The 27,739-nt window shown below is 46.3% G+C and overlaps 1 protein-coding gene across 1 annotated transcript in view; it reads right to left on the reverse strand.

Annotated features, from left to right (window-relative positions):
* CCDC60 (coiled-coil domain containing 60) overlaps window positions 1–27,739 on the reverse strand; it is a 158,218-nt gene that overhangs the window by 64,096 nt on the left and 66,383 nt on the right. The window contains exon 2 of the mRNA XM_044241102.1: window positions 22,087–22,166. Within this exon, the coding sequence (XP_044097037.1) occupies window positions 22,087–22,166 (80 nt within the window). The remainder of the gene's footprint in view (window positions 1–22,086; window positions 22,167–27,739) is intronic.

A 27,739-nucleotide genomic window follows, 5' to 3' on the forward strand; every position in this document is an offset into this window, starting at 1 on the left:
GAAATCTTTGAACTATTAGAAATCTATTTCTGTTACAAATCATTGATCTATTAGAAGCTTGCTTCCCTTGCTCCAGGTTTGGGGTAAAACTTTAACACATGCTAGCGATCACTTCATCGCAGAAAATTCCTGAAGCACATGGGTAGTAGACACTGTCAACCTTTGAGGGCGCTTGGTTTGCAGTAAGTCTCCCGTTAACGGAATCCGCTCCATCCTGAGGGCTCTAGAGGAAACTAGGGCTGAACAACATCGAAAGCAGCCCAGCTCCCTTCACAGGGGCCTTTCTAGAAGCTGTGGAGTTCTGCGGTGTGGTGCTGGGGGAGTAGCAAAGGGAACTCATGGTCACCCTTTCTACTGGTGGGGGGGGATGGGGGCTGGGGGTGTAATTAACCTCCGCAAATCACTTTGTTAAAAACCAAGAGCCCAGATGTACTTTAAAAGCAAACAAACAAACAAACAACCTCCAAAAAACCAAAACCTAACTTTTAATGGCATTACGGCTCTTCCTCCAGCTGGTTTTCACTCATATTTTCCGTCTCTGCTTGCAAGAAATACGAGGCTGTAAAACCAGGAGTGGTTCAATGGGGAAAGGCAGAATGACATTAAAATGAACAAACAAGACTGGCAATCCGATTTCGGGGTTGTCCTGCTCTCAAAGACGGGAATCGCCTACACGGGAAATTTTCACTTAAGCAAATTTTACTGTTTTCAAAGGATAGCAAAGAAATCAAGTCTCTTTTCAGTTCGTGGAGACTGGAGACTTGGAGAGCCCTTGTCATCTGGCTGGCTCTCGCCTTGCTTTGTCAGCCCACCCAGACATATTGATTTCCGAGAGGGAGAGAGCCAACCTGATGGAGAGAAGGCATCGGAAATGCCATCCTTAAATTCTTGAATTTTCAGGCAACCCATACAGGCAAATTAATACCGCAGCCCCAGTTCACACGCACCCAGCAAATATTTTGCATTTAAATTCCCGCATTAGAATGCCCTGTTTATACAATAACTTAATAAATCTAGCCTGGCTGCCAAATTGACAAGAAGGTGAGAATCATTCATTAAAATGCAAATGCAATTGAGATGAAATTTGGAATACATTTATTACAGCAATTGAACTTCAGTCAACTGTAGTCACAACACAGATTTTGAACTGCCTTTCAGACAAAAGGACGTGTTGTAGTGTGCCCCCCTCCACCACCACCCAAGTTAATATCTTTGTCAGCATGCAAATTAAAGCCATTTCCTGAGTGCTAATGATTTGCAATGGAGGATTTCACTCTTCTTTATAGGACAAGATTGCCAGAGATAAAGGTCAACTGCATACACAAAAGATTGCACTGGTAGCATATTGTGTATACAGCAAATTGACGGCAAACATATTCTGGGTACTTATGGCAACCACATTCTTATTAAATCACACCCGAACATCTCTTTACCGACCCTGGGTCATTTGCTAATTGTAATGCCCAACAATGGGAGATTTGCCCAGTCAGGATTTTACCCCTCAGATCAAAAGTTTCCATTCGGATCTTGGTCCTGCCTGAATGACTCAGCCCGCAGAGAGGTCCCGTTTGTGGGTTCCTTTTGGTCTCTAAAGCAGGTGGAAGGAAAACACGGCTGGGACCCGATCGTCTGTGGAGACATCGCCAAGTACCTCCCTCGGTTTTATTCTCTCTGATTCCTTTACAAAAGTCAGGTGGCATTTCTGAGGCGTGGCACCGTGCACCTGCCCCTAGCAGACACCGTTTGAGGTGAAGGGAGGTAAGACGTAGAGTGTTTCTTTGGCCGCGGGTGAGTGTGCTGTTCAGGAGTCCCTCTAGGGTGGCAAAAAGCAGCGTGTTTTACCTGTCAAACGGGGAGATGACTTCTGACCCCTTGACCTGCTTCATGTCCACCAGCTTCTCAGGAAGCGATGCCAGCTCAACCTCTTCAACAGCCCCTGACTGCCTTCCTTCCTGTTGCCGCCATCTGAGTCAGAAACCATCCTTCCTTGCCTCTGTTATTCTAAGTAGCTTCCTGGTCTTTTTCCTTTTCCTAGCCTGTGTGTACCTGGATGCCACAGGGCGCTTTCTAAAATGCAGACCTCGGGGCGCCTGGGTGACTCAGTCAGTTAAGCCACTGCCTTCGGTTCAGGTCATGATCTTAGGGTCCTGGGATCGAGTACCGCATCAGGTTCCTTGTCCAGCAGGAAGCCTGCTTTTCTCTCTGCCTCTGCCTGCCGCTCTGCCTGCTTGTGCTCTCTCTCTGACAAATAAATAAAATCTTAAAATAAAATAAAATAAAAATGCAGACCTCGTCATGCCCATCAGAGCACGCCCAAACCTTCCACGGCTCTCCACTGCCGTCAGGACAAAGTCCAGAATCTTCCATGACAGTAAGGCCTGCTGAGATGTGGGCTTTATTTTGAAGGGAAATAGAATATGCCGTCCCCAAATATGCCTCTGTGGCCTATTGATGGTTTTGAATTAAGATGATTAGAATTAAGATGATTTTGTATTAAGATACAGCCAGTGCAGGGAGGACACTCTGACCCTCTTTTGTCCCCCTGAGAGCAGGAAATAAATCTTTCCAGTGAAAGGCACCCTCCATGTACCAGGAGGAAGAGAGGCATCCTTAGTGATGTGGGAAACAAAGGCAGAAGAAAAATTACTGACTTTCCTTACGACCTGCAGCCCACGGACAAATCCTCCAAACAGGCAGAGTGACATTCCTCCAGGAACTCGACTGCCTCAACATTGATTCTTTGCTAAAGGCAAAAGGCAGTCTTAGCCCAACCCCTAAGAACCTGTGAGTCTACTTCAACATAAAAAAATTCCTCTGGAAACTTCCTTTATCGCTACTCCCCCAAGATACATGTTGGCAGTCAACCCTTAAGTATATGACCCACCTATAAACGTCTGAAGGGTCTCATGACTCAGGTTTTATTAGACAACAATACTTTGCCCCTCAAGGTCCTGGAAACCTTGCTTCCAAATTCCTTCGAGACTTACGCTACCCCGAATCCCCTTCCACCCTTAAATGGGCCACTCGTGACCCCAGTGCAACTCTTTCTGCCCAAGGGGCCTATCCCCGTGCTTTAATAAAACCCCCTTTTTGCACCGAAGATGTCTCAAGAATTCTTTCTTGACCATTGTCTTCAAACCCTAACATCTTTCCTACACCACTTATCACCAGGGAGGGAAAATTCAAGGCCCAGAAGGCTATGTGAACCGCCCTTGTGCTTCTCCACTAACTGGCGACCCCAAGCCCAAACCCTTTGCTCTAGTTAATTCTTCACTGATATGTTGTTTCTTTGTCCGCCTGCTTTGGGGACTTCTGAGTATCATGTTTCTACCGACACCTGTATATGCAAATTTACATTTTTCTTTTTGCTCCTATTGATCTGTCTCCTGTCAGTGTAATTATTAGACCTGCCAAAGAACCTAGAAGGGAAGAAGGGAAGAGTTTTCCTGCCCAGCAATCTACAACCAGTTATCCAATCCAGTTTCTTTGCAACTCTCTACCCCTTTAAAAGGCCCCCGATTTTGCTTCTTCCGGCTGTACCTTCTGCTTCTCCACTTGGCTGATCGCTTTCCGTCCTTCAAGGTTTGGGAAAAATTGTCAGCTGTGGACCCTTCAGTCTCACACTGTCTCCCCACCCAGCTCCGGGCTGGTTCAAGTCCCTCCTCTAGGCTTCCCCCACCCACCCCACCTCCAGCTTACGTGCTCCCCGCTGTGCCCATCACCCTCCATGGTGATGGCCTGTCTTTTGGTCTGCTTTTCCTACTAGACCATGGGCTCCTTAAGACTGTGCCTCACAGAGCAAAGGCGATCTATACTTGTTGGTTTTCCTCCTCGGCCTCCTTTCCTTTGTTCTAACGGCAAAACGTGCTGGTTACCTGCCAAATACCCATTTCCCCAGCTTCCTTGGTAACAAACCACATTATCTTGGGCATCCAAATGCCTAGATTAAAAAAAAATAAATAAATCAACAAAAGAACAACACGCAACACTGTATTGGGAGGGGCTTCTGGGAAACCTCTTTGAAGGGAGTTAACAAGGCGGGGGAGGGGATATGCCCTTCGACCTTTGCCCCTTCTTCCTTCCTGCTGCCTAAGACTGCAGCCTTGTGATGGCTGCAGCCCCAGCAGCTATTATGTGAGTGTGAGGAAACTGCAGTTGGAGGCGAGTAGTAAGAATAGCGGACTGAAAGGCAGATGGAAGCTGGGTCTTACATGACCATGAGGCCTCCACATTTGTGTTTCCTCCTGAAGGTGAACCTCTTTTATGTGAGGGAGGTAAGCCTTTACCTCGAGTCCTGGTAGCTTTCAGCTCTGTTCACTACGCCGCTGAATGTGGTCCCAGCTGAGTCTCTCTCTGTCTCTGTCCCCTGACTAAATTGTTATGATTCTCACCTTTATTTTTATTTATTTATTTTTTAAAGATTTATTTTCATTTACTTAAGAGAGAAAGAGAACATGAATGGGGAGGGGAAGCCGACTCCCTCTGAGCAGGGAGCCTAAAGCGGGGCTCAGTCCCAGGACGCTGAGATCAGACCTGAGCGAAGGCAGATGCTTAACCGACTGAACCAACCAGGCGCCCCAAGGTTCCCACCTTTAAAATGCCATCATCCTTGGCTGAAACTCTGCCAGAAGAAGTAGGTCTCTAGAGTCGCCCTTGAGGGCGCCAGGGCAGTGAGGAACCAGATGTAGGAGGATCTGAACCTGTTAGAGTGAGGACTGGGAGGCAGGGCGGTGGGTGCTGTGGAAGAGAAGCAGCTAGGTTCGGGGAGGAGGAAGATTGTACCCAGCAAGCATCCGAGCGAGGTACTGAGCAAGGGACCCCAACACGCATCATCTCCTTGAATCCTCGCAACACCCCCAGGGGCTAGGTAGTTATCCCCATTTTGCCAAGGAGCAAACTAAGGCTCAGAGGGGTCAAATAGTCTAACCAAAGGTCAGTAAGTAGTGGTGCTGGAATTTAAACCCAGGTGGTTTGATCCAAATTGTTGCATGAGGAACATGCACTGGTTTTGGGAAATGGTCTGTTCTCGTTTTAACTAGTTATGGTTTCTTTGTGTCTCAGTGTCTGTGACTGTGGGTGGTCATTGTCTCCTCCCCCAGACTCACTTTTCCTCATCTGCGTAACTGGGATAAATGAATACCCAGCCTAGGACCGTGCATGAGAAGCAGTTAGCATCGTGTAGGGAACCTGGGCGCTATTCAGTAAATGGTAGCAATCATGGTTTTCATCACCATCGTCACGGTCAAAGCCATGAATGGTTGCTGTTACAACTCTCTTGCTGTGCACACAGCCCGGTGGGGGTTGGTTTGGCTCTAAGCCCTGCCAGGCTTCTAGGAAGTGGCACTTGGTTCAAGTGGTAAGCTTAGGAGGTTCTGTGCTTTGAGGGTGGTGGCAAGAACAGTATAATTAGACCGCAATTATTTTGGGATTTGGTAAATTGCATTATGCAGTAATTCATAAAAAAAAGTCCATGAATCGACTGCCCATAGTGGTGGTGGGAAAAACACTTGGTTATCATGTAAGTAATGAAATTTATTAAGCTAAAGGGCCCGGGAATTAACCTCTGCTCTGCTGAATAAGAAATTACATGCAGAAACCTTCTAATTATTTTAAGTGGTTTTCTTTTCTGGGTTCTTTATTTAATCTCTATCTCAGATCTTCAGTAATAGGAAAAAAAATGAAGGAAGTGGAAGGGGAAGAGGAGAAAGACAAAGAGGAGGAGGAAAAAGATGGGAAGCATCATCTAAGGGACCCATATCATAGACATGTGGGTGTTTCAGAGGGTGACTGCTGATAACAATGAATTCACATGAGACCTATGGGTTTAGGCGAAAGTGGGATGTACATTAACGTCAGTTTAAAAGCTAGGCTTGGGCACCTGGGTGGCTCAGTGAGTTCAAACCTCTGCCTTCGGCTCAGGTCATGATCCCGGGATCCTGGAATAGAGATCAGCATCAGGCTCTCTGCTCAGTGGGGAGCCTGCTTCCCTTTCTCTCTCTGCCTGCCTGTCTGCCTACTTGTGATCTCTGTCAAATAAATAAATAAAATCTTTTGGCTCCTGGGTGGCTCAGTCAGTTGAGCCACCGACTCTTGGTTTTGACTCAGGTCATGATCTCATGGGTCCTGAGATCAAGCCTTGCCTCAGGCTCTGGGCTCAGCTGGGAGCAGAAGCTGTGGGAGGCGTAGTTCATGTATTTCATTATCATAAGGAATGTGAGGGACAGAGAGGGGTCAGGGACCTCGCGTAAGGTTACCCGTCGGGGGCGGAGTGGAGGCCTGCGCCCGTCCTCCTCCCCTGTTCCTTGAGATAATATTGTCTTATCTGACTTGTTACGAACGCTGAGAAATGAAGAAATAGACATGAAGGCATTTAAAGAAGAGATCGTGCAAGCACTGGCGGCGTTTGGAAACTGGAGATTCCAAAGAGCTTTGTGAAGAGGAAGGCTTGGCCCTTCCCGCCTAATCCCAGGATTGCTAATGGCCAGGGCCGTGGTGGGAAAAGCAGGCTCTCTCATCAGGGTAGGGCACGTGCCCACATGTACACACACACACACACACACACACACACACAAGCACAAGCCCGGACTAGGAGGCGAGGCGTGAAACTGAGCTGCAAAGAAGCTGCAGCTCTGTGCAAAAAATGGCTCCGGAGTGTGGGCTTTTAAGCGCACTTCCAGAAATGAAATTCCTCGAAGGCTTTCGCCATATCACACTTACCATCTCTCCTCCACACCCCCTGCCCGTTCTTTGGCACGTGATAAGAACAGAATACTATTTCTGATGGACAATATAAAAGAAGGCGAGCTGAATCAGTGAGTTTAAAAAAAGAAGGTGGGCCCTGTGGATTATTTGTTGCGTGGTGGAGGTCAGTTCTCTCCTTCTCTGTCTCTAGAAGTAGAGACCGGCATTTTCAGGCAACACTTTTCATGACTCCCAAACTGACTGTCAGTGAGTATTTACCTAATCTAAATCCCTTCATACTTACCGATGCCATTTCTGTGGATCCTTCCTGATATCCTTCTTGGACATGGACGGTATACAAGGTGCCATGTGGGGCTGAGGAAGGATGCCAGAGTCCAGCTATTCGGCCTTTGTCTTCAGAGAATTTGCATTCTAGTTGGTGTCTGGCGCCAGAACTCCCCCGCCATCCCCCCCCAACCACCCTAACTCCCGGTGTCTGCAGCTTGACCTTGGGAATCGTTCTTCTACCCCGAGTCAGAAGCTGGACTGAGCGTTCTGGAGGTGAGAAGACCGCTGGGGAAGCTCCAAACCCTTGATTTGCAAATGAGGAAACAGGCCCAGAGAGGAAGGCAGAGGCAGAGCCAAGACCATAATGGGGTCTCTGGATTCCCAATCGTCCAATGCAGCGTGTCTAAACCCTCTGTCACCTCAGGCATCACTCGAAGAGCCACAACGCAGGATCTGTCTAGCTGGGGGCTGGATGTTTGAAAATCTCAGCAGGACCAAAATGGTTTTGCTTCTTAGCTCTGCTCCTCTGCCATTTTGGTCCTCCCTGGAGCACAGAGCCAACTTCGTCGACGTGAGGATGGGCATCTTGTGAAAAGTGCACCACTCTGCTGTTCTAAGCCCTCCAGTGACCCCCTTCTGTCCTCACTGCTTTGTCTCAGGGCTCTACCCCTCTGTGGCACTGAGTACCAAAGTCTTCCCTCCTGGTCACCATTTTCTGAAATCCGGCTGCCATCTTGTCTCCTCTGGATATCTGCCCCTCCCTCTTCACTGGCCTTTCTGCCTTGGACCTCTTTTCCCCCCTCTGCCCTTCCCCATATTGCATATCATCTCCAGACTTCCCAGGGTAACCCCCTGCGGCTCTGCATGAGCTGGATTCGTCCGAGCTCCTTGGCTTCTTCCTTGTCAAGTGCCTCTCTAGCCTTACCAAGCTGCAAGACCATGCTCTTCTCCACCTCAGTGCCTTTGCTCATACGCTCCCCTGCCTGGAATGCTCTTTCCTTCTTCTTCACATGGCTAATTTTACTTTATCCTTCAGAACTTGCTCAGGTGACCCCATCCCACCCCAGAAGTCACCTCTGCTTTTCCCAGGCTGTGTTACGCTCCCTGAGCTGCTGACTGACCTGCCTGCCCACGCGCTTCCTCTTCCCTCCCTACCAACCAGACTGAACTCCCCAAGGGCAGGGCCAATTTCTAAATCTTCTCTCTCCCCCCGCCCAGAACCAGTACAAAGGAAATTCTCATAAAATATCAATTGCATGAATAACTAAATCACTTGAAATTCTTGCATTTCAGAACCTAATTAAATACACGGCGGCTTTCTGGCACAGAACCCCCACCACAGCCATAGTCTGACGGGGTCCATTTACGTTCACCTTGGACAGAGCATGCATTTGGAACCGTCTGTGCAGAAGCTGAATCATCCAAACAGGAAAGAGATAAATGGATGCCTTTGAAATATATATATTTTTTCCAACTGGGAGCTAGAATATAGCTGTGTTCTAAGAAGTGAACAAATGAAACAGGCTCCCTGTGTGCCTCTCAGGAAAGTTATTTCTTTAGCTTGTAATGTGGTCTCCGACCTACCTGTGCCAAATGACTACAAGTGGTATTTAAATCCCCCAAAGGCAGGCACCTCCAGCATCTAATATCAGGTGACACAGTATGCACATGTCGTCCCTTGATTGAATTTTCCGGACTTGGCAAGTTTCCTGTGACCTCGCCGCTCACGCACACGTACCCTCATGCACACCGTCCTGCCCCTGGAAGTCGCCTCCGACCCTGTGCCCATCCTGACAGGCAGATGTGGTGAGGGGGACTGGAACTGGCTGTTTCGTCAGAGGACATGGACCAACGCTGCCCCCCCCCGGCCCCCGCCACCGGCTTCTGTGTGGTTAAAAGGTGCCTGACCAAGGGCTACTCTTTAATGAGTGTGAGTAGCATTTGCATGAGAGGACTGCGTCTCTTCTGGAAGAAGAAGAAGAAAAACCTGCCAAGTGTCAACAAACAGTTCTACATGCATCCCAATTAGGGTGATTTCTGGAAGGGAGCAGAAGCCCACCACAGCTCCGTTTCTAGGCAACTGCCATTAGGAGTTCGGAACCTCGCCGGGGAGGGAATGTGGGTAAGTGTGCATGTGCGGGAGTCTAACGGGCCTCGTCCCCGCTCCCCTCACCTCCCCACCTCCCTGCTTGTCTGTTGGGCTCCTCGCATTTAGAAGCACATTACGGCTTTTGGAGGGGGAGGGCAGAAGAAGTTAAATATCCTTGAGGGCCAGAACCTTGGGGAGGACTAAGGCTTGGCAAATCCATGAGGTCCAGAGCACTTTCCGAGGGTCATACTGGGTCCTTGAGCCTAACCCATGTTAGCGCATCGCATCCTTCAGTAGCCCTGCGAGGCCGGCACTATCATTTGGAAGATGGGGGAAACTGAGTCTCACAGAAATGGAAGCCACTGGCCTAAAGTCGCCCTACAAGAAGGTGGCAGTCTTGGTCTGGTCTGTCTAGACTGTCTAGACTGCTGTGCTGTCCTGCTGCCCTGTTGGCACACAGGCGCTGAGAAGGCAGAAGCTGGGCACAGCCTCTGGAGGGAGTTCTGTCTGCTTTCAGTTCGGAGATAAACTGGTTGACTTTTTTTTTTTTCCCCCAAGGAATGCAAACCCTACCCTACCCTACAATACACAACAGGTAATCCATTGTGCTTAATGACTAAATGGGATGGGATGACGGTTCTTCATGGACCTGCCAGCCTGGACATAAAAAATGCATTAGCAGGCAGAGAGAGGCTTTTTCTAGAACACACCAGCAATCTCCAGAGCCCTCCTGGCGTATAATTCGAAACAAACCCCAGACAATGGAATAAAGCACAAGACCACCTGCCTGCCATCTCTGGACCCAAGTTCTCCTGCCGGATGGATGGCGGGGTTGACTTGCTGGAGACAGGGAACACTCCTCAGGAATTCACAGCGGCTGTTCCACTAAGCATCAGGACAAGGGCGTGGGTCTGAGGCGTGGTGCAGCAGGGGTGCTGCTGTTCCCGTCACTGTTTGGTCCCCAGAGTTAAGTTGTCATCTCTCATCTTCCCCTCACCTTTGAGACAACCTGACCTCAAGTCATAGTCTGGTGCCTGACACAGAGCAGGAACTTGGTAAGGGATGTCTGTAGTCACCCAGCCTTCCAGGTCCTGTCCTGACTGTGACCATGTGCATAATATTTTCTCTACCTCCCCCTGCTCCCTCTCTCTGTTTTACTTGGCGTTTTCCTATTCACTTTTCTAGGCCAAACACTCCCAGTAAGTACAAACTCAAAGACCTCCAAGGGTATTGCAGGTAAAGGTACACGAGCCTGAACAGACGCCTTTTTAAGGCTGTATCTAGTCTGCGAACCACCAGAGACACTCTTACCAATAATCTGCTCTGTGATTCATTCTCTCTCTCTCTCTCTCTTTCAATCCATACACATACTTCCTCCCCCAAGCCCTGAGAGCTCTTTAAACTCTTATTTTTATCTATGACTACCAATAAAGAGCTGCTCAATTGTACAACCCCAGGGGCATTATCAACATTGTATTCTGCAAAATAGGGGGCATCATTCCCCCCAGAGCACACATTGTGTATGGTGCCCCTGGAATTGTTCAAGGGGGCAGAACCTGCTCTGAACATATACTTCCTCCCTGCGAGTCCCTGAGCTTCCCTGAAGTAGACCTTCAGGTATAGTCCACAGGATCTAAGGGTTGCTTTGCAGTTACCGTGCACTTTGGGCTGTCTCAGGGCAGGGATGGGGATTCAGAGTCCTGCTGTAAGTTGTTGTTTGGATCTTACTTTATCGAATAGACTCCTGCGAAAGCTCTTCTGATTTAAAGAATTATCTTGCAAGGGGTGCCTGGCTGACTCAGTCAATTAAACACCCAACTCTTGATTTTGACTCAGGTCATGATCTCAGGGTCATGAGATCGAGCCCTGCATCCAGCCCTCCATGCTGAGAGTGCAGCCTGCTTAAGAGTCTCTCCCTCTGCCCCTCCCCTGCTTGTGCTCTCTCTCCTTCTCTCTCTCTCTCAAAAAAAAAAAAAAAGAAAAAGAAAAAAGAAAAAAAAAGATGAGGGGAGAGAATTATCTTGCAAAATAATGTTCTGATTGATTTCTTCAATTTTGCAGCCATATGCTGCCAGGAAACTCTTGTTGGGAGCTAACTGACCCAGAATGATTCCTAAAGCTAAACACGCAGTTAGAGGTGCTGAAGGGCCAGGCCATTAAACAGCCCCCATGGGACTGACAGAGCAGCACCAAGACATTCAGCAATCCCTGACCCTCAAACTTTTTGTCTGCCTTAGACACACCCTGCAAGAACTTGCTGGAACATCATTAGACACTTCTCAGGCTGTTTGATGTGACTGTCCTGGATTTTTTCAGCTCAGGGCAGGAAAGTGCTGCTGTGAGCATTCTTGGTGACTTTGTTCTTGTTTTTGTGGGAAATTTTGAGAGGATGAAGTCCGGGTAATTTTCTAAGGAGTCCCCCTTATCTTGTGGTGTATGACAAGGTGTGGCTGTGGTGGGGTTTGATTTTGGAGAAACATTTCACTTCACCTCTTTGCCCATCTATGAAGATGATTTATATGACGTATCTGAGCTCCTCCTAGGGAAAAAAATTGTATTCTCCATGTAAATTTTTTTGGTTTTTGTGTTTTTGTTTTGTTTTGTTTTCCAAAAAAGGGCCTGAAAATGGCTTTAATCAGACACTTGGGCAGGTTCCTTCATATTGAACAGGAATAAAGCATCTTAGAGTCCCCAAAGGTAACCTTCCATGAGTAGGTAAACTGATTGGGACAAGGAGTCTAATGAAACCCGGTGGGTTTTGAGAGCTATGGTGATGGGATCAGAGAGATGTCAGCAAAGAATGGCCAGTATGGTCTGTGAGGTATTGGAGGACCCATTCTCTACAACGACACCTTGTGGTAGCAAAGAGCAATGGCAGCAGAGGATGCAGTGAGCCCTAGCTTGCTTCTCCTCTGGGTATCCAGAGGTAACCAGTAAATCTCTTGTTTGTTAGACAACCCAAAGAGGGAAAGTGAAGCTCCCAGAGGGAGACGTTTGACTTCCTGAGACACTTCCTGTGATGGCTAACTGGAAAAATAAAAGAAGTGGGACTTAAATCTGTAGCCTCTTTTGTATTACAAAACAGGGTCTGATGATATTGTAACTTATTTTGCTCTTGAGGATGGGATTTGTGGGTGTGGAGGAGGGACGTAGGCTGGTTCGGTTGTTATCCATTCTTTTCTCTTTCCACTCATTCAAGCTGCTTACTCCACTTCCAATCAAAGTAATAGTAATAGGAAAAACGCTAATAACAGTAAGAGCCAGCGCTTACTGTGGCGACTATTCTAAGTGCTTTCTATGTGCTGACCAATGTTATCTTAAAAACAGTGTCCAAAAGGGATCCAGGTAGCTCTTTTTCTCTCAAAGTTAAGAGCAAACTATAGCATCCTTAGTTTCTTACAAGTTGCATGCTCTCCAGCACCTGGGTTTCCAATCGGACGGGAATGAGACATTTCCAGATCCCCTCACAGGTGATCAGAAAGTCTGACCTAAACAGTGGTCAGGCAGTCTGGATGAGGGATACACACTGGCCATCAGGAGTAGTGGCTTTTCTGGTTGTATTGTTTATTTAACACTTAGGCAATCCAAGTGCCAGACATGTGCGTTTTGACTCATTTTATTTTCATAACTGTCCTGGGAAGGACATTTCATTATTCTCCTCATTTTACAGATGAGGTCAATGAGACTCCAAGATTAGGTCACTTGCCCATATATAAACACCTTATCGGGGGCTGAGCCAGGATTTCCGTGGGCTCCAAAAGTCAAGATGCCCTAAACTGTCTGTCGGTACATTAGATCAGGTGAAGGGTGGGTGCCTGGGAAACCAGTTTTAAAGATGGTTCTTGTTCTTATCCACTTCTGGAATAGAGTCATGAGGAAATTAATACCTGTGGAAATATATTTACAAGCATTAATTTTGGAATAACAGGGTTTAAGCTGCCTGCTATTTTTTATTATTGTTATTGTGTTGTGCTCCTGTGGGTTGTGGGTTGGACAAATGACAGGGTGTCACTTTTCTCACAGTGGGCTCTCTCGTGGTTTTGGGTCGAGCATCCCAAGTGCTGCGCCCAAGCACTGTTCAGGTGTTCTGCGATGAGCTTGGCAAACCTGTTTCTGGCTTTTTAATGCAATTTTGTCTTCTTTCACTTTTAAGTGAAATCATGACTGCAGCATGTCAATAAACACTAACAGAAAAGACCCGGGCAGAGACGTGGTCAGAGGCTATAGTCTGTTTCCAGAAAATTGGAAGTTTTCACTTGCATCGCAAAGGGTGAATGGAATATAGCCCCCGGCAATAGGCTTATCTGGGCACAAACAGTCTGGTTCATCTAACGTGAACAGTCACTTCCAGGAGGTGGGGGCTGGGATGACAGGAAGTGCTAAGTAGGACAGGTATTTTATGTGAAGAATCCTGTGGGTGGGAAATGACCTCACTGATGCAGGCTGGCTCTGCCTGTGTCTCAGCTGGACATGGTCAGTAAATTTAGGGGGGGTCATATTTCACGAATACTTTACGTTTTCATTGTGCTTTCCATAAACTGCTGTTATTGGCTGCTGGAGACGATGCTAAAGGGAAAACGGGCAGAGTCATGTCTCGTATTTTCACCCTCTCACCCTGTAGTTCTTGCTTTTCTCTCATTTCTTAAGAGGAGCTCATTATGTATCAAACATTCCCGAGTTAGCTACTTTTTAACAACTGAAACTCACTGTAAGTGTAAAGACTTCTGTGAAGGGTCCAGAACCTCAAAGCTGCTGGCATGCTTTAAGAGTTTATCCTAAAGGGGGTGCCTGGGTGGCTCAGTGGGTTAAAGCCTCTGCTTTCGGGGGTACCTGGGTGGCTCAGTGGGTTAAGCCTCTGCCTTCAGCTCAGGTCATGATCTCAGGGTCCTGGGATAGAGCCCCACATCGGGCTCTCTGCTTAGCGGGGAGCCTGCTCCCCCCCCCCCCCGCCTGCCTCTCTGCCTATTTGTGCTCTCTCTTAAAAAAAAAAAAAAGCCTCTGCTTTCGGCTCGGGTCATGATCCCGGGGTCCTGGGATCAAGCCCTGCATTGGGCTCTCTGCTCAGCAGGGATCCTGCTTCTAGCTCTCTCTCTATCTGCCTGCCTGTCTGCCTACTTGTGATCTCTGCCTGTCAAAAAAAAAAAAAAGAGTTTATCCTAAGGAACTAAAGTAACAATGATCTAACTCTGAATATATCCATCTCAACATTGTTTATATAATGGGAACAAATGGAAAACATCAAAGTCCAGCAGCAGGAAATGGGTTGGATAAATTATGCTATATTCTTACAATGGAATATTATACAGCCATTAAGATGGTTGGTACGCTTGAGTGGATATTTGATATTGAAGAATGATTGCTGTTTTTTTGATGCGGTGATGTTATTGTGGTTGTGGTTTTAAAGAAGAGTCCTTCTCGGGGTGCCTGGGTGGCTCAGTGGGTTAAAGCCTCTGCCTTTGGCTCAGGTCATGATCCCAGGGTCCTGGGATCAAGCCCCACATTGGGCTCTCTGCTCAGCGGGAAGCCTGCCTCCCCCTCTCTCTTTGCCTGCCTTTCTGCCTACTTGTGATCTCTGTCAGTCAAATAAATAAATAAAATCTTTAAAAAAAAAGAGTCCTTCTCGAGATAGCCATTTAAATATTTACAGATAAAATAACAAATACTTCAGAATAATGAGGGAAGATGATATGTAAATGAAAAAAATTGGCTATGAGTTGATGGTTATTGATCTTAGAGGTTAATTATATTATTCTGTCTGCCTTTATGGCTATTTAAACATTTTCATACTAAAAAGCTTATTTTCATACTAAAAAGCTTAAAAAATGAAGTTGGACATGTGTATGTGTTGACTTAGAAGTTGTTCATAATCTGTTGCTAAATAAAAAATCAGGTTACCAAATGTTATATGCAGAATGGTTCTTTTCCCTTATAAAAATTACATGTCCATATAGAGAAATATTGGAAGTAGATAGGCCAGAATATGAATAATCATTCTTCAGTGATGTAATCATGTGTGTGCATGATTCTATTACTTATTTATGTCTACTGACTTGTGTTTTCTAGTGTTTCAGGATTGACTTATTTGTGTATTTTTTTTTAAGTTCTTTAAAATACAGGGCTTGGGATATAGGACGTGTCTTCTAAAGCTGACCATATGCCAGCTCTGTGAGCCCACAATTCCACTTTTAGGTACATTCTCACCAGAAATATACCTGTTCAGTGAAACACATGTATAAGAATGTTCGTCGCAGCTCTGTTCATAATAGTCTCAAAGTGGAAACCACCCAAGTGTCCATCAGCACTGAAATGGATACACCGTGCTATCTTCACAGAATGGAAACTAGATAGAAATTGAGAGAGAGAGAGAGAGAGCGCAGACTCTATCCATATTTCTTTGTGAGACAGTGGGGATAAAACTCAGAATCCTGTTGAGTGGAAGCAACCAGATGCTGTGAGAGTGCCAAGTACATACAGTTTCCTTCATGTAAAGTTCAAAACAGGATCAGCTGATCTCCGTCTTAGAAGTCAGGATGGTGACTGTGGGGGGCAGGGTAGGGTAGTGACTGGAAGGGACACGAGGAGGCTTTCTGGAGGCCCTTGGTAATGTTCCTTTTCTCAAGGTGGGTGTGGGTAACCTGGGCGTGTTCACTTTGTGAAAGTCTGTTGAGCTGGAGGCTTAATGATTTGTGTGATTTCCTGTATTATGTCATATTTCAATAAAAATTTCCAAAAAAGTTACAGGGCTTAATGCATGCAGCGTCTGCTCTAAGTGGTGGATGAGTGCTTTATTATGTAGCCTGTGGTTACATCCATTAGAGTAATGGCTTGTTCAACAATCCCCATAGGAAGAGATTTAAAATTAATATGGAAATCCAGTACTAACCGCTAATTTGCAGTCTCCACTTATGAACTGTCCATCTTGACTCCCCTCACCCCCAATCATATTTGCTCCAGCTCTCCCTAAAACCCGACCCTCCAAGTTCAGAACCTGGGCTTGGGTGTGATGTTCCTCATGTCATGCTGAGCTCGGCCTGGAGCCCCCTGACTGGGGACTGGGAGGAATCCATGAGATCATGATCGTATTATAACATAGTTACAGTTACTCAGGGTACATGGGTGATGTAACATATACCATTACCGTTTATCAAGCACTTACCATGGGTAAGTGACAGGCACTGTTCTAAGTGCTTCCCATGTATGAACTCATTTAATCCTCACAGGAGCCCTGAGAGAGGGGGGAAGTATTTATGCAATGCCCACTCTGGGGCTCTGAGAAATTGGGCAGTTTGTTCATCATGACGTGGCTTATATGTGGTGCTTTTGAATTCCCTCGTCTCATCTCTGTTCTTAGAGCATTAGAAGGGCAAAGGAAGGGAGTGAAGTACAACAGGAGATCTGATACGTGTCATCTCCTTTTGTCCTCATCAAAGAAATATTTGGAAGGAGGCATGGATTCATCCTACAGATGAGAAACTGAGGTTGGGGGAGGTAAAATGACCAGAGCAGGGTCACTCCGCGGACAAGGAAGACAGGACTGGGATGTCTTTTTTTTTTTTTTTTTGGTCTGTATTACGATGATCTCACAAAACCAGCTGAAAAACCAAGACTACCCTTTACTGGTTTATTCTGACATTCCTCACCCATATCTGTTCTCGCAAACGCCAGCACCAGGGTGAAGTAGGTCTTGTTATCCCTGTTCCCCATACCATAGGTAAAGCAACCGAGGTCTAGAGAAATGAGTTGATGTGTTCATGGCCACTTAGCTAATAACTGGTAGAGCTGAGATTTGAACCCACCACTGACTCCAAAGCCGATGGATTTTCCGAGTGTATTATTGTAATTGATTGTAATTGATCTTACTGATTGTAAGCCCTCCAAGCCTAGCTAGAAGACTGAGCACCTTGCCAGCCATCAGGGAAATAATTTCAGAAAACAAGGTTTTGTGCAAACCTTTATGTAACCAAGGGTTCAAGATATTTGGATACTTAAATTTGAAAACATGGTCTTATAGTCAAATTCTTTTTTATGTGGGATCCTCTGAGGTAGCCCTAGCCACAAGACAAAGAATTAAAAAGATATTTACCCTCAGTGGAGAGCCGCACAAGAAAAGCAAAGAAGAAAATTTGCCCTGGAACTATGGTTAACTAGACATGTCAGAGAAACACGAAGACATCAGTAACAGAGAAAAAAATGGGCAGGGCCTCTGGGTCACATTCAAGATGATAAAAATGCAATTAACTTGAGCCAGGTTCCTCCAGCCCACAGCAGTGACCTACCCGTTGGGTTTGCGGCTTTCTTTTTTTTTTTCTTTTATCAGTTCTGGCCTAAGGACGTGGGGCCAAGTGCTTGCCTTTATGGAACAGGTCAGGGACTCACTAATACCCATGCGCTGGCTGCAGGGTGTGGGGGTGAGGGGACATGGGGTGGGGAGGACTAAGGTCTTCTTTGAATGATTCATGAGGTGCAGTTCAGAAGCCTTAACTTTGCCTACATCCAAGACATTGACCTGCATATAAATCCATGATCTTGAATAATTCTGGGGCTTTGAGGTAAGTCGCAAGTCAGGGGGAGGGGTCGGGGGAAGAATCAGAACTTCTAAACGAAGTTTAGATATATTAGATATATATATATCTAATATATATTAGATATATTATGAGAATATAAAACAAACACCTTGTTTTATATTCTCATAATATACAGCCAACACACCCCCAAAATCCTGTTTAAGCACTTGATAACTTGTTTGTTGTCTTTGCCCCATTTTAAGGCACATCATTGCCCCTTATTCACCGAGGACAGGAATTTTGACCATTGCGTTCACTGCCATGACTCCAGTGTATGCGGTGATGTCTGGCTACACCTGGAAGTACCTGATATTCAATATTTATTGAAGAAAATGAGCACAGAAAACTAAGGAGGAACCAAAAAGTGCCTGACCTCATACAAAAAAAAAAAAAAGTTTCTTCCTTTGCCAAAATTCCACCTTTGTTCTTTCTTTTTTTTTCTTTTTTAAGATTTTATTTATTTATTTGACAGAGAGGGATCACAAGTAGGCAGAGAGGCAGGCAGAGAGAGAGGGGGAAGCAGGCTCCCCGCTGAGCAGAGAGCCCAATGTGGGGCTTGATCCCAGGACCCTGGGATCATAACCTGAGCTGAAGGCAGAGGCCTTAACCCACTGAGCCACCCAGGCGCCCCCACCTTTGTTATTTCTAACTGCCTTGCTTCAGCCGTCTGCCAAGTGCAGCTAGAAAACAACATCTCAAGCCTCAAAAACACTTTTGTAATCTGTGCCCTGCTGGGGTCTGCTGGGGCTCATGGGGAGGGGGGTGATTTATCACCATTTATTTGCAATTGCCTGGATACCTAACTAAGCTTCGCCATGGGCAACTCATGGCTTCAGGTCAACGTTTTAGTTGTTTTAGTTGCAGAGTTGTTTATTTTACTTAAAACTCTCACAATAAAAAGCACCAGCAGCTTTGGAAGAAGATATGCCATTGGCTGCACGAGTCACCCAAGAACGGGGCGTGTGCAGGCCGGTGCCCCAGGTTGTCGACTTCCACTAGCATGCGGCACGTAAGCGCTTAGCGTGTTGCCTCGTGCCACAGACGTCTGGCAGAGCGGGTGAGCAGGAAAGCAGTTAGACTTTTATTCTTTTTAGTGTCATGTTAAACTGGCCATGAAACTGGGGATGGTGCAGCTGAATTATAAGAGGGCTGAAGTATTAAATAAAATCTAAGAGGTAGTCAAGGTGTTTGGTTCATGGTGAGCTGACGTCTAATAGGAGGCGAAGCCGGTCTGAAACACAGTAAGTGGAAAAGACAACATCTCCTTTGCTAATAATTCACCTCATTTAGTCCTGGGAGATGGGCACGCTGGGTTTGTGTCTCTCGGAGAGGTGATTTCCCCAGCAAAGCAGGGTGTTTCCCACTGAAGGGGGCACGCTGTTGCCTTAAATGTCAGTGGGATCCGGGAGTGTGGCCAGATGGAACGTTTTATTGTCGTTTCTTGTTTTCTTGCTCATGGCTTTTCTGCCTGGCCTCTTCCCCCTTCTCTTTCATGTCCTGCAGGTGGACAGGCTAAGTCTGTCCAATGAGGATGTTCAATCCTAGCGAGTCTCAGAGCCGTGGTAAATGTGTCTGGCTGGAGTGACAGGCTCAGCTTGCCAGTTCAAGTGTGGCAGGAAAGCCACTGTCTTCATCACCTTTTGACAAAACCCCTATATGCTGCTGAATTAATAGAAAATTCAACCCAGGTCATTTTCGGGGGACATGTCCCCAGGGATGTGCGGGAAAATGCTTAAGGATCCTCTGTCTGGGTGAGGGGGTACAAATAAGCCCTGATATGTGGCGTTTGTGGATTTCTGTGCCATCAGTATTTCCCCGGGGGCTGATTCTGAGCCTCCAATGTGATGTCCGTAAACACAGAGCTGGGAAGTCATTTACAGGATTCCTTGTTACGCAGCGTGCTCAGCAGTGCCGTAGCAGAAATAACGTCAGGAGTACACGTAGCAGTGAAATGGTCAGAACCATCAGGAAGTGATGGGTTTGGGGGTCTTCATGACCTTTGTTTTAATATGATGTATTTAATTGTAAGTTTATATAATTTTTAACCATAGCTGTGTTTAATAACAGGTTTGCAAATTTCCTGAACAATTACTGCCCCGTTTGGGTTACAAGCTGGCTCGACGCGGCTCGTGGCCCTTCTTGGTCTGGATCGAGTCTCAGTAGCTGGAACTTACATAGATCAAGCCATCTGGTGGTACCTTTAGTGATCAACTGTCTGTCTACAAGATACAGATGATTGTTGAAACTGTCATTTCTCAGGCTCTAGAGATACTGGTAGGCACTTGCAGCTGGGGGTTTGGGTTAGAATCATCTACATTAAGGCTGATCATAATTAGCTGGTAAGAACCAACCCGGTCATAATGGTTGTATGGCCAGGGTCTGATGTGATTCATTGACACCCATGATGTACGGTGGTTCTGTATTTCAAACCTTGCTTCTGATCCAAATTCTGTGCTGCATTGCCTGATTCCTTCTGGAGCCTGAATATCCTCCAGTCCTGACTGTGGGTCAGAGTCCAGATCCCTGCTGAAGCGCTTTTCCTCTGTGTGTGATTCTCTTTCTCTGCTGCCTGTCACAGATGCTGTCCCCATTCTGATGACTCTTGACTTCCTGATGCTACCTCTCACCATTCCCTGGGGGCCCCAAGGTTCCCAAGGCATCAGCCTCAAAAGCCCTCTAGCCTGGCTTCAAATACCGTAGAGGCCAATATGTCCACCACTAACAGACAAGTCCTTGTGGATCTCAGCCCTCAGTTCTGAGGCCCAAGTTCATTCATATGCTGTCCTTGAGCTCCACTCCCCGTGAGGTCTGAGACTGGGGTCCATCAGCTCTTGAGCTGGTGACATTCTCTGCAGGATTATCTCAACATCGACTGTTCAGTGAGTCTGCTTGGGCTGTCATCATAGAATGTCACGGACTGAGGGATGTTAAAAACAGACATTTATTTTTTCTGTTTTGGAGCCTGGAAACTCAAGATCAAGGTGTCGGTAGGATTGGTTTCTCCTGAGGGTTTCTTCCTTGGGTTGTAGACACTACTTTCCTGATATCCATTCCTCTTTTAGTAAGGACACCAGTCCTGACGAATGAGGCTCCCATCTCTGTGACCCCACTTACCTAATTACCTCTTTAGTGGTCTTGTCTCCAAATATAGTCATTGGGGGTTAGGGCTGCAACATATGAATTGGGGTGGGGGGGCAACACAATTCATTCCGAAACAACCACGGAGTGCTTGGAATTTGGGTGGTTCAAATGGACATGTGTCCTACGCGTAAATTCATCACTTCTCACTTTGCATCATTTTGTCACTTTTCTTCATGTATGAAAAGTGGAATATAGTATTTCATTAATATTTTTTATATCGACAGCATGATAAATGAGAATGCTTTGGCTATCTTGGGGCAAATAGAATACGGTATTAGAAGGACTATCGCCTGTTTCTTTTTGCTTTTTTAAAACAGTGTGGCTGCTCAAAAATTTGAAATCCCATGCACAACTCGCATTTCTTTTCTGCTGTGCAGAGAGTGGCGATACCTGCCTTTGTCCCTTCCTGCCATTCCTCCTTCCCACCTTCCATGCCCACACTGCCAGCCTCCTGTTGGGCTCAGCCATCTAGTCCCGTTGGCTGTGCTGCAGGCTGGGGAGAGTGTGGAGACGCAGGCGGGCAGTGGAGACAGAGACGTTTTCAGAGGAGGGAGATGAAACAAGGAAATGTGTCACCCTGACGGTCTGTGGTCTGGCTCAGAGTGGGAGACCAGTAAGAGAGACGGGCCGTCCACGATGCCTGTATGACCCCCTCTTCACACATCCTTGTGAGAGTCTCTGTCCCTTACTCTGTCTCCAAGTGCTTTGCCAAGAGTCCCATGTATGACCCCACCTTGGAACATTCTAGATCCCAGAACAGAGTTAAGGGGTGAGAGAGAGAAAGAGCTCAGCTCACCACCCAGAGATGATGAAGATACGGTCCTGGACCTCGGCTGGTCCACACTGTCAGTACAGGAAGGGGTTGAGCAGTGTGGTGGCGGAGGACGGGGGATGGAAATGGACGGCACTGTGTTTAAGGCTATGCAAGGGGGCACTTTATATACATTATTTCATCCGGTCCTTCTGGCGATCACATATTATATTAATTTTATAGGCGAGAACACAGGCACTCGGGAAGGTTGTCTGACTCTGGGCTACCATGCTGTGGTCTGGAGTAAAAAGGAGAGATTTTTCTGGTGCACAGGGAGCTCTCCCAAGTTGGATTCAGGTCCAGGAAGGAAAGCAGAAGGAGATTCTAGGCAGGGAATGACATGAGCAGGGGTGCAGCCGTAAGCCCAGTGTAGGCACTCCCCAAAAATCCCAGCCAAGGGCTACTCTCCTGCAAGTCTTCTGCTGAACTTTTCGGCCTGGGGCTCTATAAGAACTTGGAAGGACCACCCCACTTGCTTATCCATCTCGTTATTCCCTGATGGCCTCACTCACCGGCTTCGTGCAAGGTCTCTTTTGAGGTTTATTATTTCCTTGTCCATATACTTGATGCTCCTCATTGGCTTGTCTGGCACCTGATGGGAAGGCAAGAAGTGAAAGATAAAAGTGTTAGTAGAACCCTTACAAACAGAGCCGGGCTTCAGGAAGCCCGTGTGTTCATCTGAGATCTCTGACCAGGTTGAAGGTTGCTGGGTGGCTCAGTGACCTTCTCTACCCCAAAGAGGGGCCACGTACACAGTGGAACTAGCAAGGGCTTTGGAGACAGACCCGAGCTCTGACCCTGGTTCTGTCTGGTGGCTGGCTGTGTGATCTCGGACAAATTACTCGACCTCTCTGGGCCTCAGTTTCTTCCACAGAATGGAGGAGTAATTTTTACGTTGTTGTGACAAGTAAATTCATTGCCACATTCCTGGCTCATAGCAAGCATCTGATAAATGGAGGCTCTCATTAGCATCATACTCAAAATAAAGCCAAGAACTCAATGTTAGTAGTCGTTGTTGGTCACAACACATGCGCTCCTTAACACCCATCACCCGGTTACCCCAGCCCCCCAGCCCCCTCCCTTCTGTAACTCTCAGTTTGTTTCCTGGAGTCCAGAGTCTTTCATGGTTTGTCTCCCCCCTCTGATTTCTTCCCACCCAATTTTCCCTCCTTTCCCCTGTGGTCCTCTGCTCTATTCCTTATATGCTGTGATGAGCACTGGGTGTTATATGCAACTAATGAATCGTTGAACATTACATCAGAAACTTAGGATGTACTCACTGTATGCTGGCTAAATGAACATAGTAAAAAAATAAAAACGTTTAACAATCGTGTAAAAAAAATAATCGTTGTTGGTGGCATAGGCAGCCGATTTGGAAAGCCAAATCTTGTCAATGTAAATATGCCCAGGCACTTTTTTCCCCTCGCCATCCCCAAGCAGGGCTTAAGGAGTAAATTATCCAGGTGGTGGTTCATGGTTTTCCCCTCCCTCTCCACTATTCATTTGCCTTGTCTTGCCTAGCCATGAGGGAGACCTCACAAGACTCAAATTCATTACTCAGAGGTTGATACCAGGTCAATGTAAAGAAGAGAGTTAAATTAACTGTATTCTAATATAAAAGCCACTTTTCTCAGCCCCGGCTCTGCGAAACAATAATAAGACCATTATCTGGATTACCCTGTCTTGAAATGAATTCCAGCAGTACTAATTTTTTTTTAATCAAAGGAAATCTCAAGAAATTATGGGGAAATGGGCACTTTCAGAGGAAGCTGGTGGGAGAATGCATTGCAGTGACTTTTGTGAAGGGCGATTCGTCCGTGCATACTAAATGCTGCGAGGGCGTGCTTGCCTCCGGATCTAACGATCCTTCTGCTGCCGGGCATCCTATGGGAATATCCCTGCGTGGACACGGAGATCCATCAACAGAATTGCTCACCGGGAGGCTGCTCGTGAGAGCAAACTCTTGGAAGCCACCCATACGTCTTCCCAACCGAAGACAGGCTACATAATTATGGTGCATGTAAACAGGGGAATAGTATGCAGCAATCTGTGGGGTGACAGTACAGTGATGGGAATGTATTTACTGTCATACGGAGATGACTGCGTTCTTCGAGCGGGAAGTCATGTTGCAATGTATCACACAATTCTGCTTTTTAAAAAAAATGATCTGTGCGCATGTGCGCATCTCCAAAGGTGCGGAGTCTCTCCCCCACCACCACCAATGAAGGGAGTCTCTCTGAGGGTGGGATTCTGGCGAATTTTATTTTACTTTTCCTAAGCTTATGTGAAATTCCTAGTGCTCTGCAATGAGCATTACTTGGCTATGTGATAAACAAAGAGAAAAGATTACCAAAAAAAAAAACCCTTTCAGTGACCAAGTGAAGTTTGGCAAAGGCCGACTGGTAGGGCTGTGTGGAGAGTGTTTTCCCAACAGCGGAGTGAGGACCGGTGGTGTGCTCACGCGACAGAAATCACAGTGTGGCACCTGACGCCTGGGGGGAGGCTCTCACCCAGCAGCTCTCATCACCTGCTTTCTCTGGAAAAGAAACTGTGCGGTGATTTCTGCTGCTCTGGGGATTGTACATGGAACTGGAAGGGGAGGAGGGCGGCTGCGTGGGAGGCGACTGGCGTGTGTGGCAGTGTGGCGGGGTGGACAGTGGGCATCTGGACCTGGGGGGAAGGGACTGTTACTGGCCTGCCTGATCCCCAACTGTTTTTCTCCTGGGTCACCCAGCACACGTCCTGTGCCAGGCGGCTCAGATGAAGAATGGAGAGTCTCGGGGCACCTGGGTGACTCAGTAGGTTAAGGATCTGACTCCTGATTTTGGTTCAGATCATGATCTGGGGTATGAGATCGAGCCCCCTGTCAGGCTCTGCACTCAGTACGGAATCTGATTGAGATTCTGTCTCTCCCTCTCTTTCTCTCTGCCCCTCTGCCCATTCACTTATGCATGTTCTCGCTCTCCAAATAAATAAATAAATAAAATCTTTAAAAAAAATTAAAAAAAAAAAAAGGGATGGAGAGTCTCTGGCAATCCCCCAAAATACTAGTCATGCCTCTCCTTCTCGTCCACTCTAAGGTACCAAAAAAGCATCTAGGATAGCCTCAAATAAGCTCAACTAGATACGAGACAGTGGGATCATGTATCAACTTTATCTCTGTGGGTATTCTTAGCCATGAATTACAGGTAATATACCTTAATACTCCTGGGTGTTTCAACCCCTTGGCTGAAAATTAATGACACACCTGTCAGTTTGGACCTTGAGGGATGGGTGAAGTGGGGGCGGCGACAGACCCCCCAAGGAAGCAGGTAGGATCTCCAGGAGTACTTTCTAGAACTTCTACATGATGGACATTTGCTTTCCTCACACCCCAGGATCTCTTCAGCCTCCGTCTTGATACTAGTTCCCTCATTAGACCATTTGCTCCTCTCCCATGGGGGCACTTGCACCATGGTGGATAGTCATGGGACCAACGGCTGTGTTGTTCTGAGTGACGCAGTCAGACAGTGCAGCCCATCTCCCATCACAGTGACTGGTTTAGGAATGGTCTTATGATGTTGTTTGGGCAAATGAGATGCAAGCAAGCATTTGCCAGGGGTTTCTAGAAAGCATGATTCCTAGATCTTTTGAGGAACCACAAGCAGAGAAGTCTTCTTTCCTCATTGACTATAATTGGAGAAGCAGATATCCCTGGGAGTTGCTGGCAGCCATTTTGTGCCCATGAGGGTTGCCAGCCTCCAGTTGAAGATGTGGGGGAAGGCAGAGAAGAGAGTCAAAGAAAAACTTGTCCCCTGGTGCCTTGTTGAACTAATCAAGAATCTCTAGACTTTTCATGAACTTCTCTCTTATTATTTAAGCCAGCTTGAACTGGATTTTCTGTTACCTACAACCATAAGATTTCTATCTGAAATATGTCCTTCCTTGGGTGTGCCAAGGCAGTCAATAGATCAAGAATTATTTTAACTTGTCCTCTTTTCCCTTCCCTTTCCTTCCTCTCTTGGGTGACCAACATCAAATGACATCCATCTTGGTGCATTTTGCAGTGAAAACATTGAGATTGGTCATGTTGAAATCAAACATTTGAAGTCAAGGTTACCTTTTCCTAATCCTTCTCTTTTTCTGAGCACCTCATTAACTCTTCCTTGCAGGACCAAAGTAACTTTCTTAAAGCATATTGTGAATTAAAAATACTTACAAAGATAAAACCAAACACACTCAAATTTCCCTGCCAGATAATTTGAAAATACGCAGTTGAGATGCTGCTTGAAGTCACAGTTACGTACACATCACTCTCTTAAATGTCTCAAGTTTCACCCCCCCACACCCGGGAAGCAAATATGATACTGTCCAAATATGACCCCAAATCTTGCCTCTATTGAGAGTTGCCTCTAAAAGAAAATTTGTGTGGACTGGTGTTGATGCTGAACAATTCACAGCAGCAAAGTCAAGTTGTCCCCTTGATCTGACATAAAACTTGAGCAGGACAAGATCCGTGCCTCAATCCCTGCGATTATGTCAGCATTTCAGTGGAGTCTCGGGAAACCATTTTCACTGGGACCATTGTTTAAGCACAATTATAATAAGCCAGTGGTAATAATTGCTATGGAATGAGGGAGTCCTGGTTGTCAGGACATTTACCAATACTACCTGATATTAACGCAATTAAAAGTACACAAAACATCCAAATATCACTGTCTTTACAGCTTTCCAGAGGGCAATTTAGCCTTGTGTGTATGTGACCTTCAAAGCGCATATGCTCATATCCCCGGCAATTCTACTTTTATCCCAGGAAAGTTTGCAGAAAGGATTAAAAGATTTACCCAGGAGGATGCCTATCACAGCAGTATGAATAACAGTGGAAAACATCTAAATGTCCAGCAATGAGCATTGAGGGGATAAATCACTGTCTATCCAGATGATGGCAAATGATGCGTTTGAATTTGGTGCTGCTGTTTAACTTGCTATTGACGTATATTTGTTGCTATGGAAAGGAATATAATTTCAAGTGAAGATGAATGTTACTAAAATATAAAGAACTTAGATCGTAGAGAGTTTTGAGATTCATATTCATAGAAATCTATAGATATTTCTAAAAGCGTATGTGCACGAATACAAATTATGCTTTGAATTAATGATACATGGCAAGGTGCATATGCAATGGCATAATAAGCTGGAAGTAAATATAACAGATTGCTAATGGGGATATTATCTCAGGGTGTTTGAATTATGGGTAAGCAGTAATTTTTAATTTGGGTCATCTTTTTCACTTCCATAGAAATAATTTACCTGGGGCGCCTGGGTGGCTCAGTGGGGTAAGCCTCTGCCTTTGGCTCAGGTCATGATCTCAGGGTCCTGGGATCGAGGCCCACATTGGGCTCTCTACTCAGCAGGGAGTCTGCTTCCCCCTCTCTCTCTGTCTGCCTCTCTATTTACTTGTGATCTCTCTCTCTCTGTCAAATAAATGATAAAATATTTTTTAAAAAATTGACCTGTATTAATTATCTAAGAAAATAACAGCGTTTTGGGGTCTGTAGAGCAATTCTGATTGATTCTATCAGTATAAGCTAAGTGGAAGTTTTCGGTGCTGTTTTATTTATTTTTTAAGATTTTTATTTATTTGAGAAAGAGTGAGAGAAAGAGAGAGAGAGGGCACAAGTGGAGGGAGGGCCAGAGGGAGAGGGAGAAGCAGGCTCCCCACTGAGCAGAAGCCTGGGATCCAAGGAGCCTGGGATCATGACCTGAGCTGAAGGCAGGCACTTAACAGACTGAGCCAACCAGGAGCCCCTCGGTGCTGTTTTCAATGGAGTCATCTGAGAGTCTGGGGTGATGTAAGCTAATTGTTTATTTTAGCACACTGTATCGGGCAGGGTCTAGGCAGGAAACAGAGCTCGTGGCAGGTCGTTCAATACAGGAATTTAATATAGGGTAGCAGTTACTAAGGTGTTGGAAGAGCTGAAAAGCTAAATAGGGGATGGCATGACACATTTGAGATTGGCCCAGGAAAGAAGCTTCTACCACCTCCAGGGATGGAGGGGCTAGGGGAGAGGCAGCTTTCAAGAGCCCTGGCAGAAGGTGGGCTCATGGAGGAGATGTAGTTTCAGTTGGGGCTGCTGCCAGAAGCTGACTAAAGGGAAGGGGAGAAATACTCTGGCTTCTTCCTTC

Source organism: Neovison vison, chromosome 3, assembly GCF_020171115.1.
Source record: "Neovison vison isolate M4711 chromosome 3, ASM_NN_V1, whole genome shotgun sequence".
NCBI classification, from domain to species: domain Eukaryota; kingdom Metazoa; phylum Chordata; class Mammalia; order Carnivora; family Mustelidae; genus Neogale; species Neogale vison.